This window comes from Chiroxiphia lanceolata, chromosome 1 (genome assembly GCF_009829145.1).
Source record: "Chiroxiphia lanceolata isolate bChiLan1 chromosome 1, bChiLan1.pri, whole genome shotgun sequence".
Taxonomy (NCBI): domain Eukaryota; kingdom Metazoa; phylum Chordata; class Aves; order Passeriformes; family Pipridae; genus Chiroxiphia; species Chiroxiphia lanceolata.
Window position 1 is genome coordinate 111,113,871 of NC_045637.1, and position 26,398 is coordinate 111,140,268.

General features: G+C 40.0%; 2 protein-coding genes and 1 long non-coding RNA gene across 4 annotated transcripts; 2 read left to right on the forward strand and 1 right to left on the reverse strand.

The window, feature by feature from the left end:
• Positions 1 to 1,245: 1,245 nt before the first annotated feature.
• On the forward strand, positions 1,246 to 11,300 carry LOC116796187 (C-C chemokine receptor type 5-like). Of its 2 annotated transcripts, XM_032706618.1 has the most exons (3): positions 1,246 to 1,312; positions 7,127 to 7,278; positions 7,910 to 11,300. In XM_032706618.1, the coding sequence occupies exon 3, from the start codon at positions 7,921 to 7,923 to the stop codon at positions 8,989 to 8,991; it is 1,071 nt and encodes a 356-aa protein (XP_032562509.1). In that variant the 5' UTR covers positions 1,246 to 1,312; positions 7,127 to 7,278; positions 7,910 to 7,920; the 3' UTR covers positions 8,992 to 11,300. The 2 variants fall into 2 exon arrangements, with proteins under 2 accessions (XP_032562509.1, XP_032562517.1); XM_032706626.1 differs by lacking the exons at positions 1,246 to 1,312; positions 7,127 to 7,278 and adding an exon at positions 7,459 to 7,584.
• LOC116796203 lies at positions 8,668 to 22,691 on the reverse strand. The gene is made up of 3 exons (XR_004360292.1): positions 22,439 to 22,691; positions 8,890 to 8,985; positions 8,668 to 8,754 (listed from the first exon to the last, which is right to left on the reverse strand). It is a non-coding gene; the product is annotated as an uncharacterized LOC116796203 (long non-coding RNA).
• Positions 19,035 to 26,286, forward strand: LOC116796199 (C-C chemokine receptor type 5-like). The gene is made up of 2 exons (XM_032706639.1): positions 19,035 to 19,148; positions 22,842 to 26,286. The coding sequence occupies exon 2, from the start codon at positions 22,853 to 22,855 to the stop codon at positions 23,921 to 23,923; it is 1,071 nt and encodes a 356-aa protein (XP_032562530.1). The 5' UTR covers positions 19,035 to 19,148; positions 22,842 to 22,852; the 3' UTR covers positions 23,924 to 26,286.
• The last annotated feature ends 112 nt before the right edge of the window (positions 26,287 to 26,398 follow it).

Sequence of the window (26,398 nt, forward strand, 5' to 3'; positions counted from 1 at the left end):
ATCCTGCCTGACCAACTCAGTGGCCTTCTATTCTCGAGTAACTACAACAGTGGACAAGGGAAAGGTTACAGATGTCATGTATCTGGATTTCTGAAAAGTCTTTGACACTGTCCCCCACAACATCCTTCTCTCTAAATTGAAGAGAGATGGATTCAATGGGTAAACTCTTAGATGGATTAGAAAATGGTTGGACGGTCCCATCTGCAGGGTAGTGGTCAATGGCTCAGAGTCCCAATGGACATCAGTGATGAGTGGTGTCACTCAGGGTTCATAATGGGAGCAGCACTATTTAATATCTTCATTAATTATGTAGACAAAAGAATTGAGTGCACCCCCACCAAATCTGCAGATGGGATGCCATCCAGAAGGACTTGGACAAGCTTGAGAAATGGGCCCATGGGAATCTCATGAGGATTAACAAGACCAAGTGCAAGGTGCTGCACTTGGGTTTGGGCAACCCCCGGTATCAATACAGGCTGGTGGATGAACAGATCGAGAGCAGCCCTGCTGAGAAGGATTTGGGGGATGCTGATGGATGAAAGGCTGGACATGACCCAGCCATGTGTGCTCACTGCCAGAAAGCCAAGTGTGTCCTGGGCTGCACCAAAAGCAGCGTGGCCAGAAGGGTGAGGGAGGTGATTCTGCTGCTTTACTCCAATCAGGTGAGACCCCACCTGGAACTCTGCATCCAGCTCTGGGCTCTCCAGCACAGGAAAGACATGGACCTGTTGGAGTGAGTGCAGAGAAGGGCCACCAAGATGCTTAGAGGGATGGAGCACCTCTCCTATGAGGAAAGGTTGAGGGAATTATGTTTGTTCAACCTGGAAAAGAAAGGCTTTGGAGTGACCTAACTGCAGCTTTCCAGTAACTGAAGGGAGCCTAAAAGAAAGATGGAAAGAAATTATTTACAAGGGCATGTAGTGACCGAACAAGGGGCAATGGCTTTAAACTGATACTAAGTTTAGATCAGAAGTGTCTAGAGCAGATAGAAATACTTATCATCCCAAGAATGGGATTTTATTGAATTTAACCAGCCAGTCTTACCCTTGTAGAGATGCAGTAGTTCGGATACTGACTGCTCCAGTTCCACCTGGAGTAGAACAAGTAGAATTCTTCATCCCTCAGTTCTTACCTCAGCCTGGAAACTGAGCTCTTTCAGAAAAGAAGAACGTGACCCTTGATTCCTGTAATAATGTTTTGCAATAGATCACACAGGAAGTGCTGTTTCCTATTTTCAGATACAGGGTTTAAGTATGTGTTTGTTCACAAAGGAGAAGAAGACACAGTCAGACAAAACCAGCTTGATAAATCAGTGAGTAGCTAATTTTTTTTTCTTTATTTTTACATCTTAATGTGTATATATAGATACAGATTCACTATGTGGGGAAGTATAGGTGCCTAATGACAGTAGTAGTAGAGCTAATACTATCTGTAAAAACAATAGGGTCTTGCAACTTACAGTGTGGATAAGGCTAAATATGAAAGTAGAGAATTGAACTGGGCAAATGTTGTAGAAAATAATCTTTTTTTCTACTGAAACTTACAGGGTCTTGGTTTCAAAGCTGTTCCAGGAGGTCAATAGCTTGCAAATGTATTCTGCTAAGGATAGAAACTTGTCAGATATTAAATCCTGCACACTTAATCTAATCTCTCCATATCTAAGTCACATCTTGCCCTATCAGATGCAGATGGCAGATGTTCTTCATCACTATCCTATCACATGTTTTCCCTGTATTATTCAAGCATTTACTCTGTTAAAGGAACTATTTCACTATCGTATTTTAAAAGGATATGCTCTTTGCAACTGAGTCCTCTTTATAATGTGATGTCTCTGAGTCACCACATTAGAAAGCCTGTATTCCATATCTCAGCTAAAGATATCGGTCTTATGCCCAGTCATGATCTGGGTTGCAATTTTTGTTAATGAGGTCTTACATGAATAGAAATAATCAATACTACACTGGAATTGTACTACTCACACACAAGGAAAGGTGAGCTTCTTGTCATTTGCCTGGAATGGTTGACAGTGTCAGAGCAGTGAGCTTGAAGCCCTTATAGTAATAACAGGACATCATATGATCCTATGCCATATCTTGGCAACCTCCATTCCAGATTATTAACTTTCTTTTTTGGACTTGAGAACATTCCCAGAATGTTTGTGACTACGACTGTTGTTTGAATTACTCTGAATTCAGTGTTTTATCTGAGGCACTGTAAGCAAAGACGATGAAAAAAACCCTCAAAAATCCAAAGCACAACGAAAACCCCTGAACAGACATACTAGCCCAGAACTTAGCCTACACAAGAGAAGAGCACACTTATACATATATTCATGATTTGGAGGAAGACATTTAATATCTGCCTTGAGTTTCTCATTCTCAGAATGCTTATTTTCAGTACTTACACTATTCTTTTACTGTACATTTGTTTGGGTAAGAACATATTCCTACTTCTCTTTTCTTGGGACCACATAGACTCACTCTATTTAACTTCAGAAAAGCTCAGAATTTTTGCAGGACTGTCTCTCTGTTTTTGATGGGGAATGGAAAGAATAGGATCTTGAGGGCTCACAGAGAATTAAGCCTGTTTTTTCCAGCCCAGAAGACATTTTTCCTTGAAAGTTCTACAAGGTTGAAAAAACCTCATCAGTTAGGAGGTAAGAAATTCTGAATGTTTCTAATGCTCAGCTGTTATAAAAGAGGAAGAGGTTTTACAAGCGAGGTTTTCCAAGCAAGGAAAGGGCTCTTTCCCTAGTCAAATCATAGAAAGAAAGACTGTGGCAACTACCACATGAAAAGATGTGTTTGAAGGAAACTATCAGTTCAGAGACTTACATGGAGCATTTAGTTTACACTTTCATCTTTTTCTTCATCTTTTTTGGTAACAAGAAATGTTCCTACATCTATGCTTGCTCTCCAAGAAAGTGTAGGTGTCTGTGCAGAGTTTTCTCTGTAGTTTTTCTCCTCCTGGAAAGTCAAAGAGTTAGTGGGAGACACTGGCTACTCCTCTTGCAATACCTGCTATCAGAATATGGGGTATTATTTTTTGTTATTTGAGTATCAGTTTTACTTGTACTACATTATACATCTCTCTATAAAGTGCCCTAGAAGCTGCTGACACACTTTTAAGCTGACTACAAGTCATTAAGCAGTTTCTTTTTCTGTATGACAAGCACTGGCATTTGTAAAAGGAGGAGAGTGAGGGCAGGGGCAGTAGCACTGTGTTACCTACTCATGCATTTCAAAAGAGAAATCTTGTCTTAGACTTGTAACAAGGGAAAGGGAACTTTTGTGGTCATTAAATTTTGAGCTAAGTGGCTCCATTAATGCACAGGTGCTCTTCTAACTAGTTATTACTTACTCTGATTTCTGTGAGGAAACTTTGTCCAAATCCCCTTTAGGGTACTGCAGACTCATTGAGCTGTGACAACTGTCATACCTGAGTAAGTCACTGTAGCAACTCAGGAGCCTCTTTGCTTGAATTACATGGAAATGTCTAATAGTCATACTGGCACCCAGGTATTTTACAGCTAAAGGTGACAGAGTATAGATAGCAACTAATGCTCAAGAGCTAGCAAGGCTTCTCTCAAAGCACCCAAAATACAGAAAAGACATGATTCAGAGCTACATTTTTGTTACAGGAAGCTGTGATGTTGCCATGAGTGCAGCTTTGTTAAAACTTAAAGAAATGAAATTATGTTTATTTGGGACCACAAAGCTTCAACTATTAAGCAGACCAAATTTTCTCCCATCCAAGATGTAGCCCCATTTTCTCTGCAAGAACTCTTTTCCAGGGTGCAGGCATTTGGCCCATGGCTTGGTCACACCTCTCTGTATCCAGCTTCTTTGGCAACTCTGAACATAACCAGTCCTCCAAGGCGAAACAACAGTAGCCTCTTATTGGACTGCTTATACATGTAGATGCTTTTGCGTGCTTAGAACACAGAATGAATTAGAAAGGAAGGAGGGCACAAAAGAAAATCTTATATTGATTGCTACATTAGGCTTGACATTGTTGCCCAATTTTGCAAAAATCATTCAGAATTTCTGTTAGCAATAAAACTACCCTGTGCATGCAGAAACTGTGGGACTGTGGGCAAGACAGTGGGCACTGATGCCCACACACAGTCCAGAAAATGCAAAAGCCCCTCAAACTAAAATAATTAAGACTTTCTGGATATTCATTTGTAATTTTGGAAGGAAAAAAAAGAGGGAAATAAATGAAATAATCAAAAGTTCCCAAATCAGAATGTTTCAGAAGATTATGTTTAAAAAGCACAAGAGCAGAGATAAACCTGGAAATTTCTTTGCTATAACACACCAATCTTTGAAGGCTTGTGCCTAAATAATTTAAGAGTTAAAACTAGACTTCTTTTCAAGGGCTACAGCTTCTGCAGAAGATGTTCCATTCTGCATGAAAATGAAAATTGGAAAAATGGTTAAAGATAAATTAAAAAAAAAAGTCATAGAACCATAGAACCATAAAATCAACCAGATTGGAAAAGACCTCCGAGATCATCAGGTCAAATGCAAACAAGTAATTTCCAGAAGAATTTTTTAGCCAGGTCAGTTTTCTAGAGTTCTTTGTGATTAACATTACCTGCATGCAAAGGAGAAGGAATTTTTTATAAATCATTTCAGAAAATATTTTTAATATTTTGTGCTTGTCGTGAAGAGGAGTATCTGGCTTCTCACCCATGCAAATGCTCAGAGTTTTCCCAACAGGTCAGAGACAGTAAACAAAACAGTCACAGTACATGCTGTCTTTCTAGTCAGCATCAGTGTGAATTGTATAGCACAGGAGCTCAGTTTTGGTAGTGGGAAGGTGAACTTGGTCTGATTGGGATGGACTTACTTTTCTTCACAGCAGCCCTTATGGTGATGTCTTTTAGACTTGTGACCACAGCTGGAACAAGTGACCCAAACTGACCAAAAGGATCATACTCAGCAAAAAACAAGGGGAAGTTTTTCCAAAGTAGGCAGTGCTCAGAGACAGGCTGGCCATCCATCTTCTTGTTAGTAGGTGACAAGCATTTGTCATTGTATCATCTCTTGTGGTCTTTTTCAGTTTCATTTTCTTATTCAACTGTCTTTATCTTAGCCTGCAAGTTTATCTTGCTTCAGCACTTCTGATTCTTTCCCCCATCCTGCTGTCAGGGGATGTGAGTGGGTGACTCGATATGGGCTTAGCTGCTGGCCGGGATCAACCCCTCACAGGACATAAGACTTGGACAGCAAAGGAGACAAATCTGTAGGGAATCAGTTAACTTTAGTTCTGCTGCTCCCACAATTATTTTCTGCTGGTGTTACAACTCAGAATAAGTTCCAAAATAAAAAGAAAAAAAATAATTATTTTCTTCGTATACAAATACAAAGATTCAACAAGGCTAAGTGTGTCGGGGAGGATTTATATTGAATACTAGGAAAGATTTCTTCACTGAAAGGGATATCAAGCATTGGAACAGGCTGCCCAGGGAAACAGTTGAGTCATCATCCTTGGAGATATTTAAAAGATGTGTAGATGTGGTGCTTAGGTACATGGTGGACTTGGCACTGTCATGTTAATGGTTGGACTCGATATTGGAGGTCTTTTCTAATCTAAATTATTCTATGATTCTACAATATTACAATTCTCTATATATGAGTGTATATATGTGAATGTTTACTTGTGCACATACACACAGAGAAAATTGTTTTAACTCTGTGTAACCAACAAAATTTATTCAAGAAGATTATTTGCATTATATATATCCTCTGAGATAAAAATCTAGATCAAGACTAAGTCCTCTGGATCCTGAATGGTCTGTAATTACATATCAGGAAATAAGCTTTTGCTCAAACTGCTGAGTAGGCTCACATGAGCATAAGACACTTTAGAAATTTCACATGCTACAGCTCAGGATGGCCCACCATGTAACTGAAATGACTATCTACCAAAAAAGCAGATCAGAGGCCTGTCTCTGTGTCACTCCAGCCACGGGCTGAGTTTCTTCAGTTACATATAGTCTTGCAGAACTTGGGTGCAGAGAGAATGAAGTCGTGGTTTTGAGAGTGTGGTGTCTGCAAAAGACATCTGCAATCACACAGGGTAGACCACACCATTGAAAAAAGTGCATTCAGGAAAGGAGCAAACACTGTGGTGGGACATGAGCGGTCAGGGATCACACAGCAAGCTGGGGCAGAGGCCCTGCCTGCTCTTCCGTGTCAGGAGCAGGCTGTTGCCTTTGTCTAAGAACAGGCATCAAATTGACAGGAAGGTGCTCATTTCAAAACCATCAGCCTGCCATGGGCAGTCACCACTCTGTCATGAAGTGCCTGAGAAAAGCAGTCATGATGGCACAGCAAGAAAGAGCAGCCCTTCAATCAGACAGCAAGTAGCTCTATTTGAGTGGCTACCAAAGGCATTGATTTCACTTCCCCACTAAGTGACCAGGGAGCACATTTGGCCACTCTGACACTCATCTTCACAAAATCCTCTTCCCAGCTTCTCATGGGACCCACGGGAATTCCTCCATGTTCTCCAGAGGTCTGTGAGAAGACTGTTCTCAACTTTTCAGAGACCAAGTTACACAAAGATAGCTATGCTTCTGTGTGTGGCTCACAGTCCTACTTGGGACTTGGGAAAGGGGAAGACTTTGGTGACCGGAGGGCCTCCCACTGTAACAGAACTGGCCTGGGGGCTTTCACAGCTCTGCTGCACACTCACCTCCCAGGCCCTGGCTCCTTCTTGCAAGGGAAGCTCAGTCCCTACAATGGTTCCCAAACCGAAACTGAAGGGACAGAGAGGTTGCACTTCCTCCGTGTTGCCTCACTGGAAACACTGAATAACAAAGGGTGAAGAACAACATCACATGAAGAACTGTAGTGCACACAGATAGCAATGTCCATATCTGCCTTTCGCCTTTGTGCTTCCTCCAAGACACTCAGCCAAGTCTTAACTTTGCAGCTCCTGAATCACGCCTGTAAACAGCTACTGAAACAAGGAATCAAAACTCCTTACATCCCCAAGCAGCACTGGGGAGGTCTTTCAACTGACAGTAAGATGCCACAACAGACACAGGTGTCAGAGGCCATCCTGACAGCAACTCTCATCTTTTGTGCCATTTGCCAATGTGTTCTCTCTACAGGACTGTGCACTGTTTTCATTCCAAAGCAACCTGAAACCAACACGCTACCATTGCGTACGCTTGGCAGAGGGTCTCTAAAAGGACACAGTGTTTGCCATTTTGACTCAGACCAACGCTGCTGAGTTCCTGCTCTGCAGCACCCAGGACAGCAGGTCCACTAGGCAGGTATGTTTAGTATTTTCCAGTGCCCTGTTTCCCATAGGCATTAAGGCTCCCAGGTCACAAGCAACCTAAAAAACTGGCGTCAGCTGTTTTTCACCCATGCCACAGTGCCTTTGCAGGCACCATTTACACCTGGACAGTGCCTGGTCCTCCTTGCATGAGGAGTACAGGATGGACTGGCACAGTGAGCTGGTGGTCAAGTCCCAAGGAGAAGCACAGCTATGCTCTGAGTGCCAGATACTGTGCTTTCCTGTGGCTGCCTTCCTGGCTTTCTACACTCCGTTGGAAAGCCACTGGTGAGCACAACAGCCCCAAACTACCCACGACTCATCTTCCCTCTGCTTCTGGTTGAGTCAGGCTCTACTGAGAAGGAAAAAAGCACCAGGCAGTGTACATGTGGGAAGTGACACACAACACTTCCAACATGCAGCAATGTGATTTCACAGATGTATAGATGGGTTTCCTGGGAGTTCTGCAATATCATTCTCTTTCACACTGAACGTAGTAATGTTTGTGTCCTCACCAGCAACACATTCCAAATGAGTACATCAAAATGTTTCATTCTCCTTGCTGCCAAGCTCAGAGATTCCTCTGGTTTACCATCCTTTTCTTCCTTTCCAGACCAAAACACCATGGGAAATGATACAACAGACTTCACCGACTTGCCATTTACAACAGAATTTGACTATGGCGATTCGACACCATGCATGGGAACTGAGGAAAAGCACTTTGCAGCAAAACTTTTGCCACCACTTTATTCTTTAGTGGTGATATTTGGCCTGATAGGCAACATGCTTGTTATCCTTATCCTGGTAAAATATAAGAGGTTGAAGAGTATGACTGACATCTACCTGCTCAACTTGGCAATTTCCGATCTGCTGTTTGTATTTTCTCTCCCTTTTTGGGCTTATTACGCAGTTCACGACTGGATTTTTGGGGAGGCGCTGTGTCGAATTCTCTCAGGTGTCTACCTCCTTGGCTTCTACAGTGGCATCTTTTTCATAATCCTGTTGACCCTGGACAGGTACCTGGCCATAGTGCACGCGGTGTTTGCTTTAAAGGCCAGGACAGTTGCCTACGGCACCCTCACCAGCATCGTCACCTGGGCTGTTGCTGTTTTAGCTTCTGTTCCTGGGATAGTATTTCACAAAACTCAGAAGGAAAGTTTACGTTATACTTGCAGTGCTCATTATCCAACTGATTCCACAATAAATTGGAAGTACTCCTTTATCTTAAAGATGAACATTCTGGGACTTATTGTTCCAATGCTCATTATGATCTTCAGTTACTCACAAATTCTTAAAACATTATTGAGATCTAAGAGTGAGAAAAAACAGAAGGCAGTCAGACTTATTTTTGTGATCATGATCTTTTACTTCATCTTCTGGACACCATTCCATATTTCTTCTTTTTTGCATACATTTCAAGGTTCACTTTTCACTCCAACTTGTGATATCAAAGGCCAACTGGAGAAAGCAATTCAAGTGACAGAAACAATATCAATGATCCACTGCTGTATCAATCCTGTGATCTATGCATTTGTTGGAGAAAAATTTAGGAAATATCTTCACGCCTTTTTCCGAAAGCACGTTGCAGCTCACCTTTGCAAAAAGTGTCCAAGTCTTTATCAGGAAAAATTAGAAAGAGTCAGTTCCACATTCACAGCATCCACTGCAGAGCACGACATCTCTACTGGACTGTAAAATTACATCAGAACATTAGTTAGTAAATGTTGCACCACTTGCTTTGCCTTAAGGACTGCCTGATGTTATTTAAGATCTTTATGTCGACCACTACTGAAAACTGTATGACTCTCAATTCTTGTGGTTAACTGTTCCCTGGAATTACAGCATTTTCCATTGTTAAACTAAGAGAATCAATGAGTTCTCCAGGAAATATTAGTGCCATAGCTGTAGCACATCAAGATTGGAATGGTACCCAGAATAGTATGATTCTGTTTCTTTACAAAAATTCTATCCAGTGAGATTTACCCCGGGGAAATACAATATTGCAAAGGGTAAGGAGTAATAGGTCATCTCACAAGATCCATTTCTGTTAGTGAACACTGTAAGATAAACACCGGGAGGAAGCTTTGGGGATTGATCTACTTGTTTAGTATTCAACATTAGTGAAGTACCTTTTGGAAGTGTCTGTATTCTTTCTGCAACATGGTCAAGTATTTGATAAGGAGAGGCTTTTAGTTTTCTTCGTTTTTCCCTCCTACTCCTTATTTTCCCCATGTGAATAAAAGATGTTTAAATAAAAAGGAATTTAAGGATTAATATGAGTTATATCAAGATAATATCCCTCCTCTGATGGGAGAGTTGACTGACCTTTATCTTACTGGGACCATTTAACCCAAGGGTTTATCAGTTAGCTAACAGTGTAGCCATTTTTGAACATAATCCTCTCAACTACAGACTAAGTTATAGTATTTTGATTTTAGTTTTTTAATTTTATGTCTACCATATCACTGTTCTGTTACTGACGTTTTCCAAAGTGGGTTGTTAATCAGCAATATTGTGATTTTTGTGGGTGAAATTTTTCATGTAACTGTACACACCAACTGCACAAGACAATGATGCCAGCCTAAAAAACATGAGCTTGTTTCTGACAAATCATATCTCTCCAAGAAAAAAAACACTTAACCAATAAAAGCACTTCAGCAAAGATCTACAAGGCCAGAATGAAAATTACCTCAGCATTTGCTATGCAAAATTCAGTATGAAAAAAATACCATGAACATCTGAAGGATTTTGGAGACTATGACACAGCACTGAGAGGAGGCCTTCCTAGTTCTGGACAGATAAATCAAGCGTGTAGAAGAAGAGTTTATGTGGCAACACATGACACAAGTGTGTCGAGTTAGGTTTCTGTATGAGAGAAATGTGCTCTTCACACATACAGTAAGTTTGATGTTTGGGATACACTTTTAGGAAGACAGTAGCCTTAGAACTGCAAAAGCAGCCAACTCCAGAGGAGTCATATTTGCTCTGTCTTCCCAGGAGAAGAGTGCCTCTAGCCAACTGGTGCCTCAGTTAGAACTGCATGGTGATTGAAGACTCAAGACCTTTATGCTCTATGTTGTCCTATGGCCATACACTTATTCCATTATTAGGAGTTTCCCTGTAAAAGAAAGTGCTATTCTAGGGACATGGTGCTAACAATGAAGAGGAAGGAGGGGCATAGCAGAGAGTTTCTTACTTCAAACTGTATGGAAGTGCAGGGGAGCGCTCCTTATGCAAGTGAGCTGTCCTTCCCTTTTTCTCCCCATTTCTTTTAAAGGGCACTGCTCATGCATGTAAGGACTTGTTTATGGAAATCTGAAGGGGCGAGTTCAACCAACTTCCAGCAAGGTAAGGATACCAGAGGGGACTCCACACTACTTAACACTGAGCATGTGATGTAGATGTCTAAATTACAGCAAATCTCTTCAAGGTGCCTCAGTGAGGCACTCAGTAGAGAATAAGAAGTGCCTGGGGCAGAAGCAGACATAGGATTTAAATAGTCTCAGAGGAAGATTACCTGTCCAGCTGTAGAAGGACCTGGAAATGTCAACCTCTTAATGTAGGTATCACATGCCTTAATCTAGGTGGTGCAGATACTCTTCCCCCTCTAGCCTTATAATGCCTAGGCACGTTTCTATTAGTTGTTAGCTCTTATCCTATCAGCTGTTGTTATCTGGCCCCATCAGCTGTTATTACCTGGCCACTACCTTGTGTGGTTTATAGCCACAGACAGACTAAATGAAAGACCAAAATCTACCCTCACAGTAAACTTTCTTGCTTGGAAATAATATTTTCTTTTATTTTGTACTTCTTACTGAAACAAAGCAAAAGCACCTTTTCAATATTAAAGCATAAATTAGTTCAGTGTAATACAAACCCTGCCGTAACTGTGATATTACTACTGCTGTGTTCTATTTTAAATCATTATCTTTTTGGAATTAAGTTTCTTCCTGTTTTCATGTTAATGCAGTAAAATTAATAAAATCTGTGTCTGGAAAATTGTATGCACTCTGTAGCCCATGTTCTCTTCTGTAAGCAAAAGGGCATTGGTTCTGTTCTCAGAGTGGAGGTGGAAAAAAGAGGCAGCCATGGGCTTAAACACTCTCAATACCACATTTCAAACCAAGCAAGCATAGAACTGCCTGCCCAGTCCAGAAGCTACTGTAGCTGACACACCTTTTATCCACCAGCAAGCTTGAGAAGAGTGAACTACAATAGCTTTGGGGAACGTCTGCGGCCACAGATTTTAGATGAGTGAAATTTGGAGAAAGAGGGTTGTGTGTGCTATAAATAAGGAAAGAGAAGGAATAAGAAAGGGCAATAAAAGATGTCATTTTATTAATATTGGAATAAAGACAGGATTCTCCATAGACTTGCTACAGCCAATTTCAAATCTTTTTGCACTGTCTAGAGTGACCCCAGCCAAGCCATGTGCCTGATCTCCCAAGTTCTATGTGTAAGGGACTTAAGCACTCAGTATGAAAATATGCTGCTCCTTTACCATGTAATTCTCCCTGCTTCATTGTACCCATTCCTTTTTTCAGCCTATGATCCATACCTCCTCATATCCCCTGCACACTCTCCTGTCCACCATGGGATAAGCTAAATTCTATACCCGCTCCTGTTTTTCTCTGATTTTGATTTTATATTTTGTGCTGGCAGAAACACAAATAAACTAAACCTAAAGATTAGCTTATTATTATTTGCTCATTGGTTCTTCATTGTAGCTTTGCACTGAGATATGCAGGGCTCTAGATAGCTTTGTGGCTTTTGAGTCTTAATTGGTCAGCAGTTTTTGAGTCTTAATTGGTCAGATGTGGCTGCACCCTGGTATAGTTACAGGCCAGGTAGCCTCAAATTAGCAGACTGGTTACAGTGGGATGGAGCTACTCCAGATTCACAGTCCCTGCGAAAGAGAACACAAGACACCTTGGCAGAGAGGTTGTAGAAATTTTACATACTGGAGGAAAATACTCCATAACTCAAGGTCTGCAGTGAAAAAACATTGAGATGAAGATACAATGTGTATGTGAGAGCTAGAGATGCAGGCAGATGTACAGAAACTGTGTGAGGAACTAGAGGTATGCTAAGAAAATGGCAAGGATTTGCAAATATGCCACGATTGCAACTACAGCAGAGAAGAAACTAACACAAAGAAGAACCACTGCAGTGTTTGTGAGGCATCTGAGCTGCTCTGGTGAAATATTGAGGAAACAAAAGCAAGCATTTGAGATAGTGTGCAAGTAGCACCAGAACATCAAACAGGTTCAAGACAAGACCTCTGTGAACTCCACAAGTAAATTGTTGCTTTACAGCAAATGTTGAACAAGCTAAGTGGAAATCGTTGCAAGTTCAAAACTTTTGGAACTGAACTTCTGAAGGGGTAATGTGCTGACTGGGCTTCCAGCATGCTTATGAAAAAAATGTCTATGTGCCATGGACAAGTGCATGTGCACAGCCCTGAAACCCATCACGCAGTTTAGTTTACGCACCGAACAGGACACAGTCTGACCTTCCTGTTAGGAGATGCTTCTGTCAGGTCCAGAAACATGTAGGGAGAAATGTCTCACACAGCAAAAGATAACCCTGCCAGTGGTCAGGCAGACTTCCTAAGGGGCAAAAGGAAACATAGCAGAAGTGCATGTATGGTATTGGTGAGTGCTGAACAGTGCTCACAAGCAACCAATAGATTTATAATCACTGCCATTGGTTTGTCTGTAAAAAGTATATGATGTACGAACATAGATATAATAAAACTTCCTGTAACCAATACATAGGGATGTTCCTGCCATAAGACTTTCTTGTTTGTTAATCTAACTGTAGTCTTATGTGTACATATTTTACATAAGATAAACGTAAATGGGATATAAGGGAAGAGGAGTAAATGAAAATTGATAAACGGGAAAAAGTATCAGCAAAAAATGAAAGAATGACCTTATTAGCTCTAACAGAGGCTAATAAATCAATATAATAAAGTAATGGGAAGACCAGAGGTAAATACTTTAAGCAGAACATTCAAAGGTTTAGGTGAGTATGAGAGACTTTCAGCTCTGAAGCTCCAAAATAAATATTGCTCCTTCCAGTGAAAATTATAATGGGGATAAATTCAGAGAACATGAGGACAAATTTACATGATATCTTGTTGCAGTTAATGAGAAACAAAGGAAGTGCCAGGAGAATAACATGATGCTGACCAGGTTAAACAGCACAACAGGCAGATACTGCTCATTTTGAAGTTTAATTTTGCTGCTGATTTCAACTGTTGATGCCTACTGGCCTTCTCCTAGTGGCTACTGTGGTTACTGTGGCCTTAGAAGCATTATTCAACAGTATAGTAATTAAAAAACATTAAGCTAACAGGGGAAACAAAAGCAAACTGGAAAATTCTACTGCATTTAAAATATCAATAACAACCAGGTTAAAACAAAGGGTTGTAGGCATGTCTTTGTACCCATATTCTGGTGACATTTGCTTATTAGGAACTGTACTTCATTCAGAAAATGGAATGATAGGGTAAAAAAAGTGGTTTGTAAGTTTGTATAACTGCTAAGAGGTTTGTAAGTCTGGTGACAACGAGAGCAATCTCGGTTTGAGTGTTTGAAGTCTGAAATGACTGATCCTGGGAAGGTGGGACCCCAACCCTGAGGTGGAAGAGGGCAGCATTATGAGAAACACAGGTCAGTATGCAAAACTGCACAAACCTCCAAGTGACGCTCAGCTTTTCAGAACTGTCTACAAGATTATGCTAGTAGGATGCTATCTTTATGACATGAAACACACAACCTATCCTGATACCAGACCTTTTGAATGGAATGGAAACCAAATGGATAGAAGTAAAAGAGCCATTTGAACATAACTTTCAGGGTTGCTAATAAAAGGTATGCACAATTACAGGCTATATCTAATCTTTGGCACCCAAAAGTACTTTCTCATTCTTGGGTCCTGGTGTTGTCCTGAATATGGGTTTTTTCACCTGGTGTGCAAGAAGCCAGTTCACACACACAGAGTTAAGGTATTTGCTTCTTTCATATCTGCACAGAGAAGGGTGCTAGGTGGTAAATCCACAAAGCTAGCACACTTTCAGTATGCCAGGTGCTCATTTTTATACATTTCGAACAGTAAAAATCTGACATTTCTCATATAGGTAACAACTAAAAGCTGGAGTCCTTGCCTTAGCATTCTCTCAACTCCATTTAAAGACACAGTGTACCCTTACTTTACCCTGCATGCTCTGTGAAGAAGGGGTTTTTGTGAATAAGGGGTGATCACAGCCTATAGGTGGGTACTTAACTATGTTAATGACTAAGCACTGAGCTCAAGCAGACTTCTTCTTTGGCTTTAGCAACAGTTACCTTTCCTTTGTATTTTGATTTAGTGTCCTCTTGTTCTTATTTCTTGGCCCACAGCTCTTTGTTCCTGCAGCTTTGATTATTCTGCTGTTTTTCAAAAGTTCTTTTATTTCACCTGTACTATACTTCATTGAATTTTCAACCCTCTCAAGGTATTTTATTTCAAGGCACATACCTTGCCGTTGTACAGACTCCATTCATCCTTTCTGTGACCTAGTATTCACCGGGAAGAAATTTGGGATGTGATTTTCCTAACCTGCCTGATAAAAAGTCCAGGATTTACATGTACAATGAGGAGCATTTCCAATGTACAGTTGTGATAGCCCCAAACACAACCTCTAGACCTAGAATTTATGTAGTATAAATGTACTCAAAAAAGCCTGAAGTGTGAGAATTAAAGGCCTATGTAAAAATGAGATTCTGAGAGCTGAAAATTTGTGAAATGCTTAACTGTGACCCAAAAGTAAAGTCTATTGTACTATGACAAGCCCTTATCTATAAAAAATAGGCAGCATACATCAGAAGCCCGGATAAAAATAGTAGAAGGCAGCAACATCCTCCTCCTCCTCATTGCATGAGGAAACAGTTGGTTCAGTAAGAGCAGGTTGGAGAAAGCCAAAACAAAAATAATACCATGACAATGGAATTAATATGTGTTGCAATGTACAACTATGTATGTGCAAGATTTACAAGAGAGAAACAAACACAGAACCTAAGAATAGTAGGGGGAAAAAAACCCCATTGTCCTTCCTGTCAGTAAACAACCATGTGAAGAAGTGTTAATTCAAATTAGAAATGCTTATGCCTCACAGAGTTTGTTGTTTGTAACCCAGTTTCCTTTACATCTATGTGTAAAATGTTTCGTTTGGTTTTTTTCACTAGTCTCCACGATAGAAATCTTAAGGTGTGGTACATCATATTTTTTTCCCTGTTTTCCTCAGAAGAATACACCTCACAGATGCTAAGACTGGGTATGATTGTTACGGTGGCAGCAAAAGATTTGTCACCAGAACTTGAGAATCTTAAAGAAAAAGCTGATAAGTATAAATACCCTAAGCAATAAAGCAGCTTCAGCTGAATGTCTTTAATCAGCCTCTTCAAAACAATTTCGTGTTACTCATGAATTAAAGTATATGCCAATACTAACCTAATTTGGACATATTGAATATTCTGTTATGAACAGAACAAGTAACAGCACAGTCTGTGTTCACTTGTCTTCATTAGACCTCTTCTCCAAATGAAAAGGATTAATATGCTTTGCTGTAGTTATAGACTATTAAAAAGTGTTGTGCACTATCATATCGTGTTTACCTAAAAAAGGTATTTGTCGTTCTGTCCCAGGACTCTTTTTTCCCCAAGTCTTTTTTCTTCAGATGGTGCAAGTTTGCAATAAATTGAATGGAAACTGTTAGTTGCATTTTCAGATTTCTGTACCCACAAATCTACTTGATGACATTTGTGTGTCACACTGGTACATGAGCTTTTTGTATGTTCCTAGCAGATATGTCAGTATGGGTGGAGACCTGACATAAATGACAATATCTCCTTGTGGGAGTGCCATACCACTTAGATACCAGATAATTCAATGTGATGGCCTGATTACTGTGAAGATGCATCATATAATCAGTCATTAGATAGAAGAGATTGACAAATGTAGTTTGATTTGACAGTGTATGTGACTGCACACTTGCTGAGTACATCAACTTGAGCCCCACACGTGAGGAACGAAACTCACTTCCATTTCCAAGAATGTCTTTATGGAGAGAATGAGTATCACATCACTGAAAATAACTTCTCCTTAGGTCTGAATGTAAAACCATAATAGGTAAAATTCAAAGCTATACCAATCCACTGAATTATCACATTTATTATTGAACAATAGCTTCAATTTTTTGGTAAAATTATGAGGTTCACCTGTAGGTAAAGATTCCTAAAATCCACTGTTACTCATGACAAGAAGCAGTGCACTTTTTCAAGGAGATACTGGGCAAGGGATTGAGAAAAGCTGAAAAATCTGACTTGCAACAACACATGTGCTGCTTGCATTGTCCCTGCCTCAGTGTTCACACACACTAGACGGAGGCAATCTGAAGGAAGGAGGGAAAAGGAGGTGAGACAGCATTAAGATGGCCAGTCCCAGGCTGGTGTGATGGAGCTTCAGACTGGATGGGAGACCAGCTCTTGCAGGGGCCCATGGAGAGAGCCTGAGGGGAGTAGGGGAGCAGAGAAAGAAAGATCTTATCCCAACAGCGCTGATGAAAAGCTTACCACCAGCAGCCCAGTGCCCCACAAACAGCACAAGGGGCTGGGGCTCACCTACAGTCACAGGTAAGACCTGATCAAATCTGATTTCCCAGCAGCTCTACTTATCAGCAGCTGGTGTAGAGCTAATTGTACCTATCCCGCAGGTGTGGATAATAAAGTCACAGACTAGGCACTTGCTGCCAGAGTGAGCCCAGTATTTGGGCTGCCAAGTGCCCAACAATGCACACTCACCCTGGGGAGTCTCTCATTTGGCTGTAAGATGCAGCTGGTGAGCAGACCAAGAGCATTACCCTTATTCAGCTGCTATATCCCTGAGTGACAGAGGCCCTCTGTTGGTGTGCAATACCTTGAATTAGTAAGTAAAATGCACCACTATGCTGAAATCCCAGACTGAGCCGTGAGAACAAAAAGCCGTAAACAACAAAATCAGATTACTAAAGCAAATCAATCTGTGGGAACAAGGGACTATTTCTGAAGACCAGCCTATCACAGACCTTAGTTTTAAGTTGTTGTTGTTCAAATGATGGGGTCAAGTTTTATGGGAGCATGTTTCAGAACCAGCAACAGGTTTAAAACTGTTTCCCCTCTTCCTACAGTCTGATATTAGGAAAGGTTTTAGAGTCTTCAGTGGGTTCAATAACATATAACAAGCAACAAACAACGAAGTAGGCTTCATGAAGAAATATTTTAATGTCAGTTAATTTTAGGATGTAGACTGATTAGGAATTATACATTGAAAAATTAATTTGATACAATACCTTGTCTGAGAATTATAGGAATTCATTATAAAAGTGGAATTTTTTTGCCAGAAAAGTTTGGCAGTAATTGGGAGCTTGTTTTAGGTGTAGTGGAAACATTTTCAGAGGCAGCTCTTTGCACTGACTGTGTAGGGGGTCTAGGGTAGTCCATCGAGCAAGGTAGTGTGAATATAGCCTTAGAATACCCTATGGGGTCACTAGTTTTGACCCTGTGACTCCAGCCTTTAAAGAAGTCATTGAAACAGCTAATCTATTTGTCCTATGGAATAAAGATTAATCCCTCATGCAAAGAAGGGTTGACAAGGAAAACAGGGTGAGCTTTTAACTTTCTTACTGTCTCCCCCCAAAATCTGAGATGTAACTCAGAAACTGTGATTCCCTTGACTTCTGTTAAGGAATAGCAGCATCCAAAGAAAGACATCTCCACTGTGCTTTTGGCATTTTAAAATCTTTTAAGGATACTAAGAACTGAGTGCAGAAAAGACATCCCTTTAGTGCCTTCAATAGGTTGATAGGATGTGATACTCCAGAATCCTCCAAAGAGATGTCAAGGGGAGGAGGGGGTATCTTCTCAGGATTTCTCTCTCAGGGGCTCTCAAGTATCTGGTAAGGCACAATCTTTTTCTTACTTTTTGTGTATCTTTCCTACCTCCTGTGTGGTTTCTTTGATGTCCAAGAAGGATCTAAAAATCTGCTCACAGTGCAGCTTCAGTCTAACTCTGAAAACCACCAGAATCAGACACAAGGAAAGAAAGTGACATGACATCAGATTTTATCAGGCTTTTTTGAAACTTAATTCCAAAAACTAAGCAACAGTGCTGTTTTAAAAGGTCAAACTCACTATATAGACTAAGTCATGGTCTTACAAGAGGGATTAAAATAAAAAACATAGTCCAGAAGGGCAGGTTAAAGAAAAATAGAATCAGTCAAATTTCTCAAAATATAAGGACTGTAACTCAGACCAAGACAAAGAAAGTGCAGGTAATTCTGAATAGAAGCATGAACTTTATTTAAAAGCTCCACTTTTTGTTAAGGGACAGAAAAACATAAATGAAATTTAATGATTAAAAATGTAAAGGGATGAACCTCATGTAAACTGTTTTTGATCAAAGACATTAGCTAAAAGAAAAAGATAAAGTAACGAAATAAACCCCTTTTTCTAGAATTACAGCTGTGGGTTGTGAAACTTTGAGTTCAGCTCCTTGGAGGATCCTCTACAATTTCAACATCTCTGCACATCTCACAGAGCTAGAAGAGTAACATCTGATGACCCATTTTTAGAAAAAGAGAACCAGAGAACTGCTCCTTCATTTTTTTTAAATGAAAACAGATTTTTTTTTTTGCTAGAAGTTTTCAAACCAATACATCCTTCTTCACGCAGGAAGAGGTGTTTTTGACCTTCGTCTTGTGACTGACAAATCAGTTTAGCATTACTCCTGTTGTAATAATACAAGACATCACTTGCTCTGTAAGATATATGGTAAGTAATTTTTGCCTCTTTTTTTCTTTTTTCCTTTTTTTTTTTTTTTTTTTTTTTAACTTTAATAGCTGTTTAGGTAGTTTGAAGCCTGAAGTGAAAAATACTAGTGGAATCTTGCCAGTGTATTCATCTTTAAAAACTACCCTGGAGAAATGTATAGGATACGTTAAATGGAATATACTATTTTTAAAGGGCAAAATCACTAGAAGACTTGAGCAGACAATCCAGGTAAGCCAAGAAATAAATATCTAGAGATTGAGCTGAGTAAGAAGTATAATGGAGTGTGCCTCTCTGATTTTTTCCCCCGAAAATGATGTGCAATGTTAGGAATACAGATTTTAAAACTGTTACAGTAAGATAAAACAGCTTATTTGAGTCAAGAGTACTTATTCTTCTCCTAGGATGACTACAGAAAATCCAGTGTTGTATCCTGTAACAGGACTCATGGATCCTGTTTACATGCAGCATAGCTTAGCATTTTACCTCCATTTGCTACAGCTTTAGAATTATTATTATTTTATAGCACTATGCAAATTAACTGAAACTCACTTTAATAAAATCTTTGCCTCTTTTAAAACAGAAAGCTGTGACCTGAAACTCAGCACAAAACAGTGACATGAATTTGCTCATCTTTTCTATGGCGAGCCTTTCTCTTGAAAACTGCATCTCTGCTAGTCTCAAGCAGAGCAACAGAGACTAGCAGATTCATACAGCAGATTGTGGGGTTCTAGAGATATTGCATTTATCTAAAGTGTATTCAAAATAATATAGACCTCTTTCTGAAATATCTTTTCTTCAGAGATTTTCATGGACTATATTTTAAGGGTTTTTTAATGCTCAGGAAACATAAGCCCATTCAGATCCCTCTAGTTAGATAAACAACCTAGGCTGATTAACCCAGTGAAGCATTCTAGCCAGTGGCCACCATTGTTTCCTAAACCATCAAGATTATGGGATAAAGCACAAACCCACTTACAGTTCCTTTTTCTGGTTTCCAAATTAGTATCTGCAGTTTCCATTGTCAGCATGTGCTGGATAGTATACACAACCCAGAGTAGCAAGTACTTTTGCAGAGAGGCTTCTGAAGCAAAGGCTATGCTAGAGGAATAGGGCTCAGGTAGCAGAAGGAACCTCTCAGAGGGGAGACTATGATTTAAGCATGCAAGGAGGGTTGTAAAGAAGAAGATAAGATGCAAGGAAGATGCGGTTGTCATTCCAATAAGGCCAGTGAAAAACAGGGATAGCATTGAGACAGCAGTTAGCAGGAAGAAGGGGCTGTTGCAAAAAGAATTATCACAGTAATATCAAGGCAGTATTTTGCAATGATATTTGCATGAAACCTATCAATCACATACTCATAAAATCCCACTCTGGGTTTATGACTAAGGTGTTTTTCATACCCATTTTTATTCACGAGCATCTTGCTGGTGCAAAATGAGCAAGACAGGAAGTGGTGGGTCTGGTACTGTGTAGCAGCCAGTCCCTCACCCCATAATCCCAGTAGACACTATAGCTACTGGCACATAGTAAATGAGGATATTTAGCTACAGGTAGTAGCAGGGACATACTGTCAGGGTATGCAACATGGATCTAGCAGGTCTAGCTGAAGCGAATATTAAATATTTACATGGTACTCAAGTCTCATCATATTTTGAAATGAAGAAGTTAATGTTTTGGACCAAATAGTGTTTTATAAAGGTGCCTTTTTTTTTTTTTTAAAAAAAAAGCATTGCTGAAAGCATTTAAGAAATATAAGCCCTTAGATACTTTAAAATCAACTTATTTACTGGCAACAGACTGGAGCCACAGCCACTTCCTTTACCAACAAAACCATTATCTCTGTATTGTAATAACTATGTAGTTAGTACAACTGTGGAAAAAAACTGTTTCACAGAGATTGCCAGCATTTTCTAAAGATGGTCTTTGTGGAGTTTGACAAAACTTATTTTCTCCAAGAAGTTGATTGTGGGCAAAGCTGAGATCTTAACTGTTACAGTTTGCTGATTTTCTCTTATTCCTTGTTCTCCAGAAGAAAAGTTTACACCACACTCAGCATGCCAAACTACTGTCTGAATATGGATGTCCTCATTATTGTACGGAGCAGTGTTAACAGCCAGACTCAAGAAGAACTTGGGGAAGGAGGTTTGCAAAAGCAATACTTTTTGTTTACAAGATGCAGATTTTGCTCTAATAAAGCTTCCTCTTTTGGAGCAGATTCACGTCTGCACTGTATAGCATAAGAACCTCATTTGTAAGATTACAGGGAAGTGAAAAAAGACCTATCAAAGAGCCCTTTCTCCAAGACATCAGCTTAGGTTTAGCTAAGTTAACCACTTTGACACAGATTAAGGACATTAGCATGCTAAGTGATCAGTTTTTACAGCAGAAAATAGTCATTTCTCCTGAACAGTTTTGTTGACAGACACAAAGAGATGCTTTGGGGGTTTCACAGGCTCTAAGTCAGAATGGCCAACCACCAGCTTCTACCAAAAAGCAGATCAGAGGCCTGTCTCTGTGTCACTCCAGCCACAGGCTGAGTTTCTTCAGTTACATTTAGTCTTGCAGAACTTGGGTGCAGAGAGAATGAAGTCGTGGTTTTGAGAGTGTGGTGTCTGTAAAAGACATCTGCAATCACACAGGGTAGACCACACCATTGAAAAAAGTGCATTTAGGAAAGGAGCAAACACTGTGGTGGGACATGAGCGGTCAGGGATCACACAGCAAGCTGGGGCAGAGGCCCTGCCTGCTCTTCTGTGTCAGGAGCAGGCTGTTGTCTTTGTCTAAGAACAGGCATCAAATTGACAGGAAGGTGCTCATTTTAAAACCATCAGCCTGCCATGGGCAGTCACCACTTTGCCATGAAATGCCTGAGAAAAGCAGTCATGATGGCACAGCAAGAAAGAGCAGCCCTTCAATCTGACAGCACGTAGCTCTATTTGAGTGGCTACCAAAGGCATTGATTTCACTTCCCTACTAAATGACCAGGGAGCACATTTGGCCACTCTGACAGTCGTCTTCACAAAATCCTCTTTCCAGCTTCTCATGGGACCCACAGGAATTCTTCCATGCTCTCCAGAGGTCTGTGAGAAGACTGTTCTCCTCAACTTTTCAGAGACCAAGTTACACAAAGATAGCTATGCTTCTGTGTGTGGCTCACAGTCCTACTTGGGACTCGGGAAAGGGGGAGGCTCTGGTGACTAGAGAGGCTGATATCAAAGTCACAAGGCTTTGTCTGTTCTCACTATAACAGAACTGGCCTGGGGGCTTTCACAGCTCTGCTGCACACTCACCTCCCAGGCCCTGGCTCCTTCTTGCAAGGGAAGCTCAGTCCCTACAATGGTCCCCACAACAGTTTCCAAACCAAAAGTAGCCATGGCTCTGAATATATTCGTCATTCCTCTGCTTCTGGTTGAGTCAGGCAGCTGACAGGCTCTACTGAGAAGGAAAAAAGCACCAGGCAGTGTACATGTGGGAAGTGACACACAACACTTCCAACATGCAGTAACGTGATTTCACAGATGTATAGATGGGTTTCCTGGGAGTTCTGCAATATCATTCTCCTTCACACTGAACGTAGTAATGTTTGTGTCCTCACCAGCAACACATTCCAAATGAGTACATCAAAACGTTTCATTCTCCTTGCTGCCAAGCTCAGAGATTCCTCTGGTTTACCATCCTTTTCTTCCTTTCCAGACCAAAACACCATGGGAAATGATACAACAGATTTCATCGACTTGCCATTTACAACAGAATTCGACTACAGTGATTCCACACCTTGTCCTGGGACTGAGGAAAAGCACTTTGCAGCAAAACTTTTGCCACCACTTTATTCTTTAGTGGTGATATTTGGCCTGATAGGCAACATGCTTGTTATCCTTATCCTGGTAAAATATAAGAGGTTGAAGAGTATGACTGACATCTACCTGCTCAACTTGGCAATTTCCGATCTGCTGTTTGTATTTTCTCTCCCTTTTTGGGCTTATTACGCAGTTCACGACTGGATTTTTGGGGAGGCGCTGTGTCGAATTCTCTCAGGTGTCTACCTCCTTGGCTTCTACAGTGGCATCTTTTTCATAATCCTGTTGACCCTGGACAGGTACCTGGCCATAGTGCACGCGGTGTTTGCTTTAAAGGCCAGGACAGTTGCCTACGGCACCCTCACCAGCATCGTCACCTGGGCTGTTGCTGTTTTAGCTTCTGTTCCTGGGATAGTATTTCACAAAACTCAGGAGGAAAGCTCAGGCTACACTTGCAGCGCTCATTATCCACCAGAGGAGAGAGATGTATGGAAGAAATTCCTGACTTTAAAGATGAACATTCTGGGACTTCTTATTCCAATGTTAATTATGATTTGCAGCTACACACAAATAATAAAGACATTACTGCAATGTAGGAATGAGAAGAAACATAAAGCAGTCAGGCTCATTTTCATTATCATGATTATCTACTTTTTTTTCTGGGCACCATACAACATTTGCATTCTCCTGCGTGACTTTCAAGGTGCGTTTTCCATCACTACTTGTGAAGGCAACAGTCAACTGCACAAAGCAATCCAGGTGACAGAAACAATCTCAATGATCCACTGTTGTATCAACCCTGTGATTTACGCTTTTGCCGGAGAAAAATTTAGGAAGTATCTTCACAGCTTTTTCCGAAAGCAGATTGCATCCCGCTTCTCCAAATACTGTCCTGTTTTCTATGTTGACACAGCTGAGAGAGCTAGCTCCACCTACACACAGTCTACTGGAGAACAAGAGGTTTCTGCTGCACTGTAAATTGTGTCTAGTGAAAGACTGGAACTGACTCTTGTGAAATCAAGTCTGTCATGAAAGCCTGAAAAATCTCTCCTGTATATTGGCTCTAAGGCAGCTGCAAAAAAAAAAAATCAAAGAATACATACCAAAGCTTGCATTTGTTCACAGATTTGGGTATTTGTAAATAAATGAAAAGGATGTATCAGCTTAGGTATGCAAATGTGGGATTCTGTAGGGAAAAAAGTGTTCTCTTTGTGAATGTAAAATTATAGTTTCATATAAAGAAAATCACACAAAAATTGAGGGCCTGAGCTAGCAGTCTCATAAACTGATTTTCTGAAGTGGACTAGTGGTTAGAAATGTACACTGGTTCTTTGGAAACATCTCTTGACCGTATGTTACACAAGATACCTCACTCAAGTCGGGCTCAGTCACATTTTTTACTAGTTGTGTATCTCTGTAAATAATGCTAAATTACTGAGGTCTGTGATACAGATTCTTTATGAGTGGTATGGAAAATTTCATACACGTAGATCAGACTTGGATATTTCAAGGTGTATTTTCCTTTGTGTATGGTTGAGTACTAACCTCAGATCTTTCTCATAATAGTTCTAACTAGTAGGGATGGATAACTGAGTGAACTTGATATTTTAGACGGCACTCTTTTAATCATCTGCTGGTTTATACACTATTCATACTAAAAAAGCTAACATAATGTCCTGTCATTGATCAGAAAATCAGCGTGGTAACCATATTTTAAAAATAAAGTATTGCACATGGAGCTTTAACCAGGTTAGATCAAACAAGAAAAATGACTCAAAAGGGTTTTAGCTCTTTAGTGCAGTGATTTTGCTTGCCATTTTTCTAGTCTACGTAAGAGAAAAACTTTAAAATAAGAAATTAATGCAGTCGCAATGGCTGCAAAACCACAACAGCATTAGAGGTGTGAAAATGATTCCTGAACAGGGTTGACACAGGTGTTTTTAGAGATATAAGCATATGTTATAATCATTTATCAAAACATCCGAATAAGTAAAAATATTCCCTATTCTACAGATTCAAGGGCATAGAGGATCTCTTTTTTGTTTTAGAAGCAAGTATCATTTGTGGGCTATGACAATGTTTTTTTCCTGCAATTTATGAGTTTCATGGAGTGTAAAAACTTCCATAACTGATGGTTAAATATAACTGATTCTCTGTAAAGTTCAGAACCTGTAAAGAATGTGAATACATAGAAAACATAAAATAAATATGGGGCTACTCAAGTGCTTAAGAACATACTATAATCATGCTATTAATTGATTTCAGCCATACCATAATCATGCTATTAATTGATTTTGGCCAAGTTCTCCTTTCTAGCATTTCTGATATTTCCCCTAACACATATGGAATTGGACAAGTTTGGAGACAGGAAACTAAAAGTGAATATTTTGTTTGCTGTTCTTATCCAGCAAGGTAATTTCTGATTCCCAACTCCTCTAAACCACCTTTTAAATAATTTTCAAAGAAACAAAAGTTTCAAACTGTCCCAGAGAGATTTTAAAGTGCCAAGTGCTTGTGAAAACAGGAAGTGAAATAGAGAAAATTTTCTTATCAAACCAATTGTTTTGAATTATTCAATTTTGTCATATTAAGCACTCCTTTTGAATTATACCCTTATGGGAAGTGTAACAGAAGTATACCACACCTTTTAATTTACAAGATCTTCACCTGCATACTCTTCTTAAAGACCCTGTGCATCAATTACTTTTGTATATGGTTTTAAAATGGGTAAATATATCAGCATAAGCAGAAATTGGGCAATTTCAGCATATGCATTTATTTTTAAAAGAAATATGAAGCTACATGCAGGAACTTCCAGAGTGGTTGCCTTTTTTTTTTTTTTTTTACTTTTAAAATGACTTTATGAAAACAATTTTATGTTTTATTCTGCTCTTGACAAGAACTTTCATTTGGCCTTTTCTTTCTCTGGAGGGCTCTGATGCCAGACAGGGTATGTATCTTCACCATCCCTGCAGGAAAAAAGTGCAACAACCAAACATGCTTGAACATGCTGACAAGCTGTCTGAGAGGAATGTAAAAAAGCAGCCCTGTTCCTTTGCAGTGTTCTCTTATACATCATGGATCTTTCCAAGCAACAAGCAGCCTCCAGAGGAAAGAAGTGGGACTTTGAGATTGGTGGTCCAGTGGATCAGCACCTTTCCAAGAGTTTCTATTCCTTCACTGAGAAGGTACCACATTTCAGCAAAAGAAATCAAACCAGATTTCAGCAGTAAACTGTGATCCACATTCAAGGAGATAATTGAAAACACAGTATTTGATAGCACTGCTGGTACATTCAATTAAGGACTCTGCCAATAACTGTAATAATATTTTGTATTGTACAATCCATTAAAGTTGGTCAACTTTTTTGTGTTTGACTTCTTGATCCTTTTACCACCACCACCACCACTACCACTAACACCCCCCCCCCTTTCTCTGTACTTTTTAGAATAG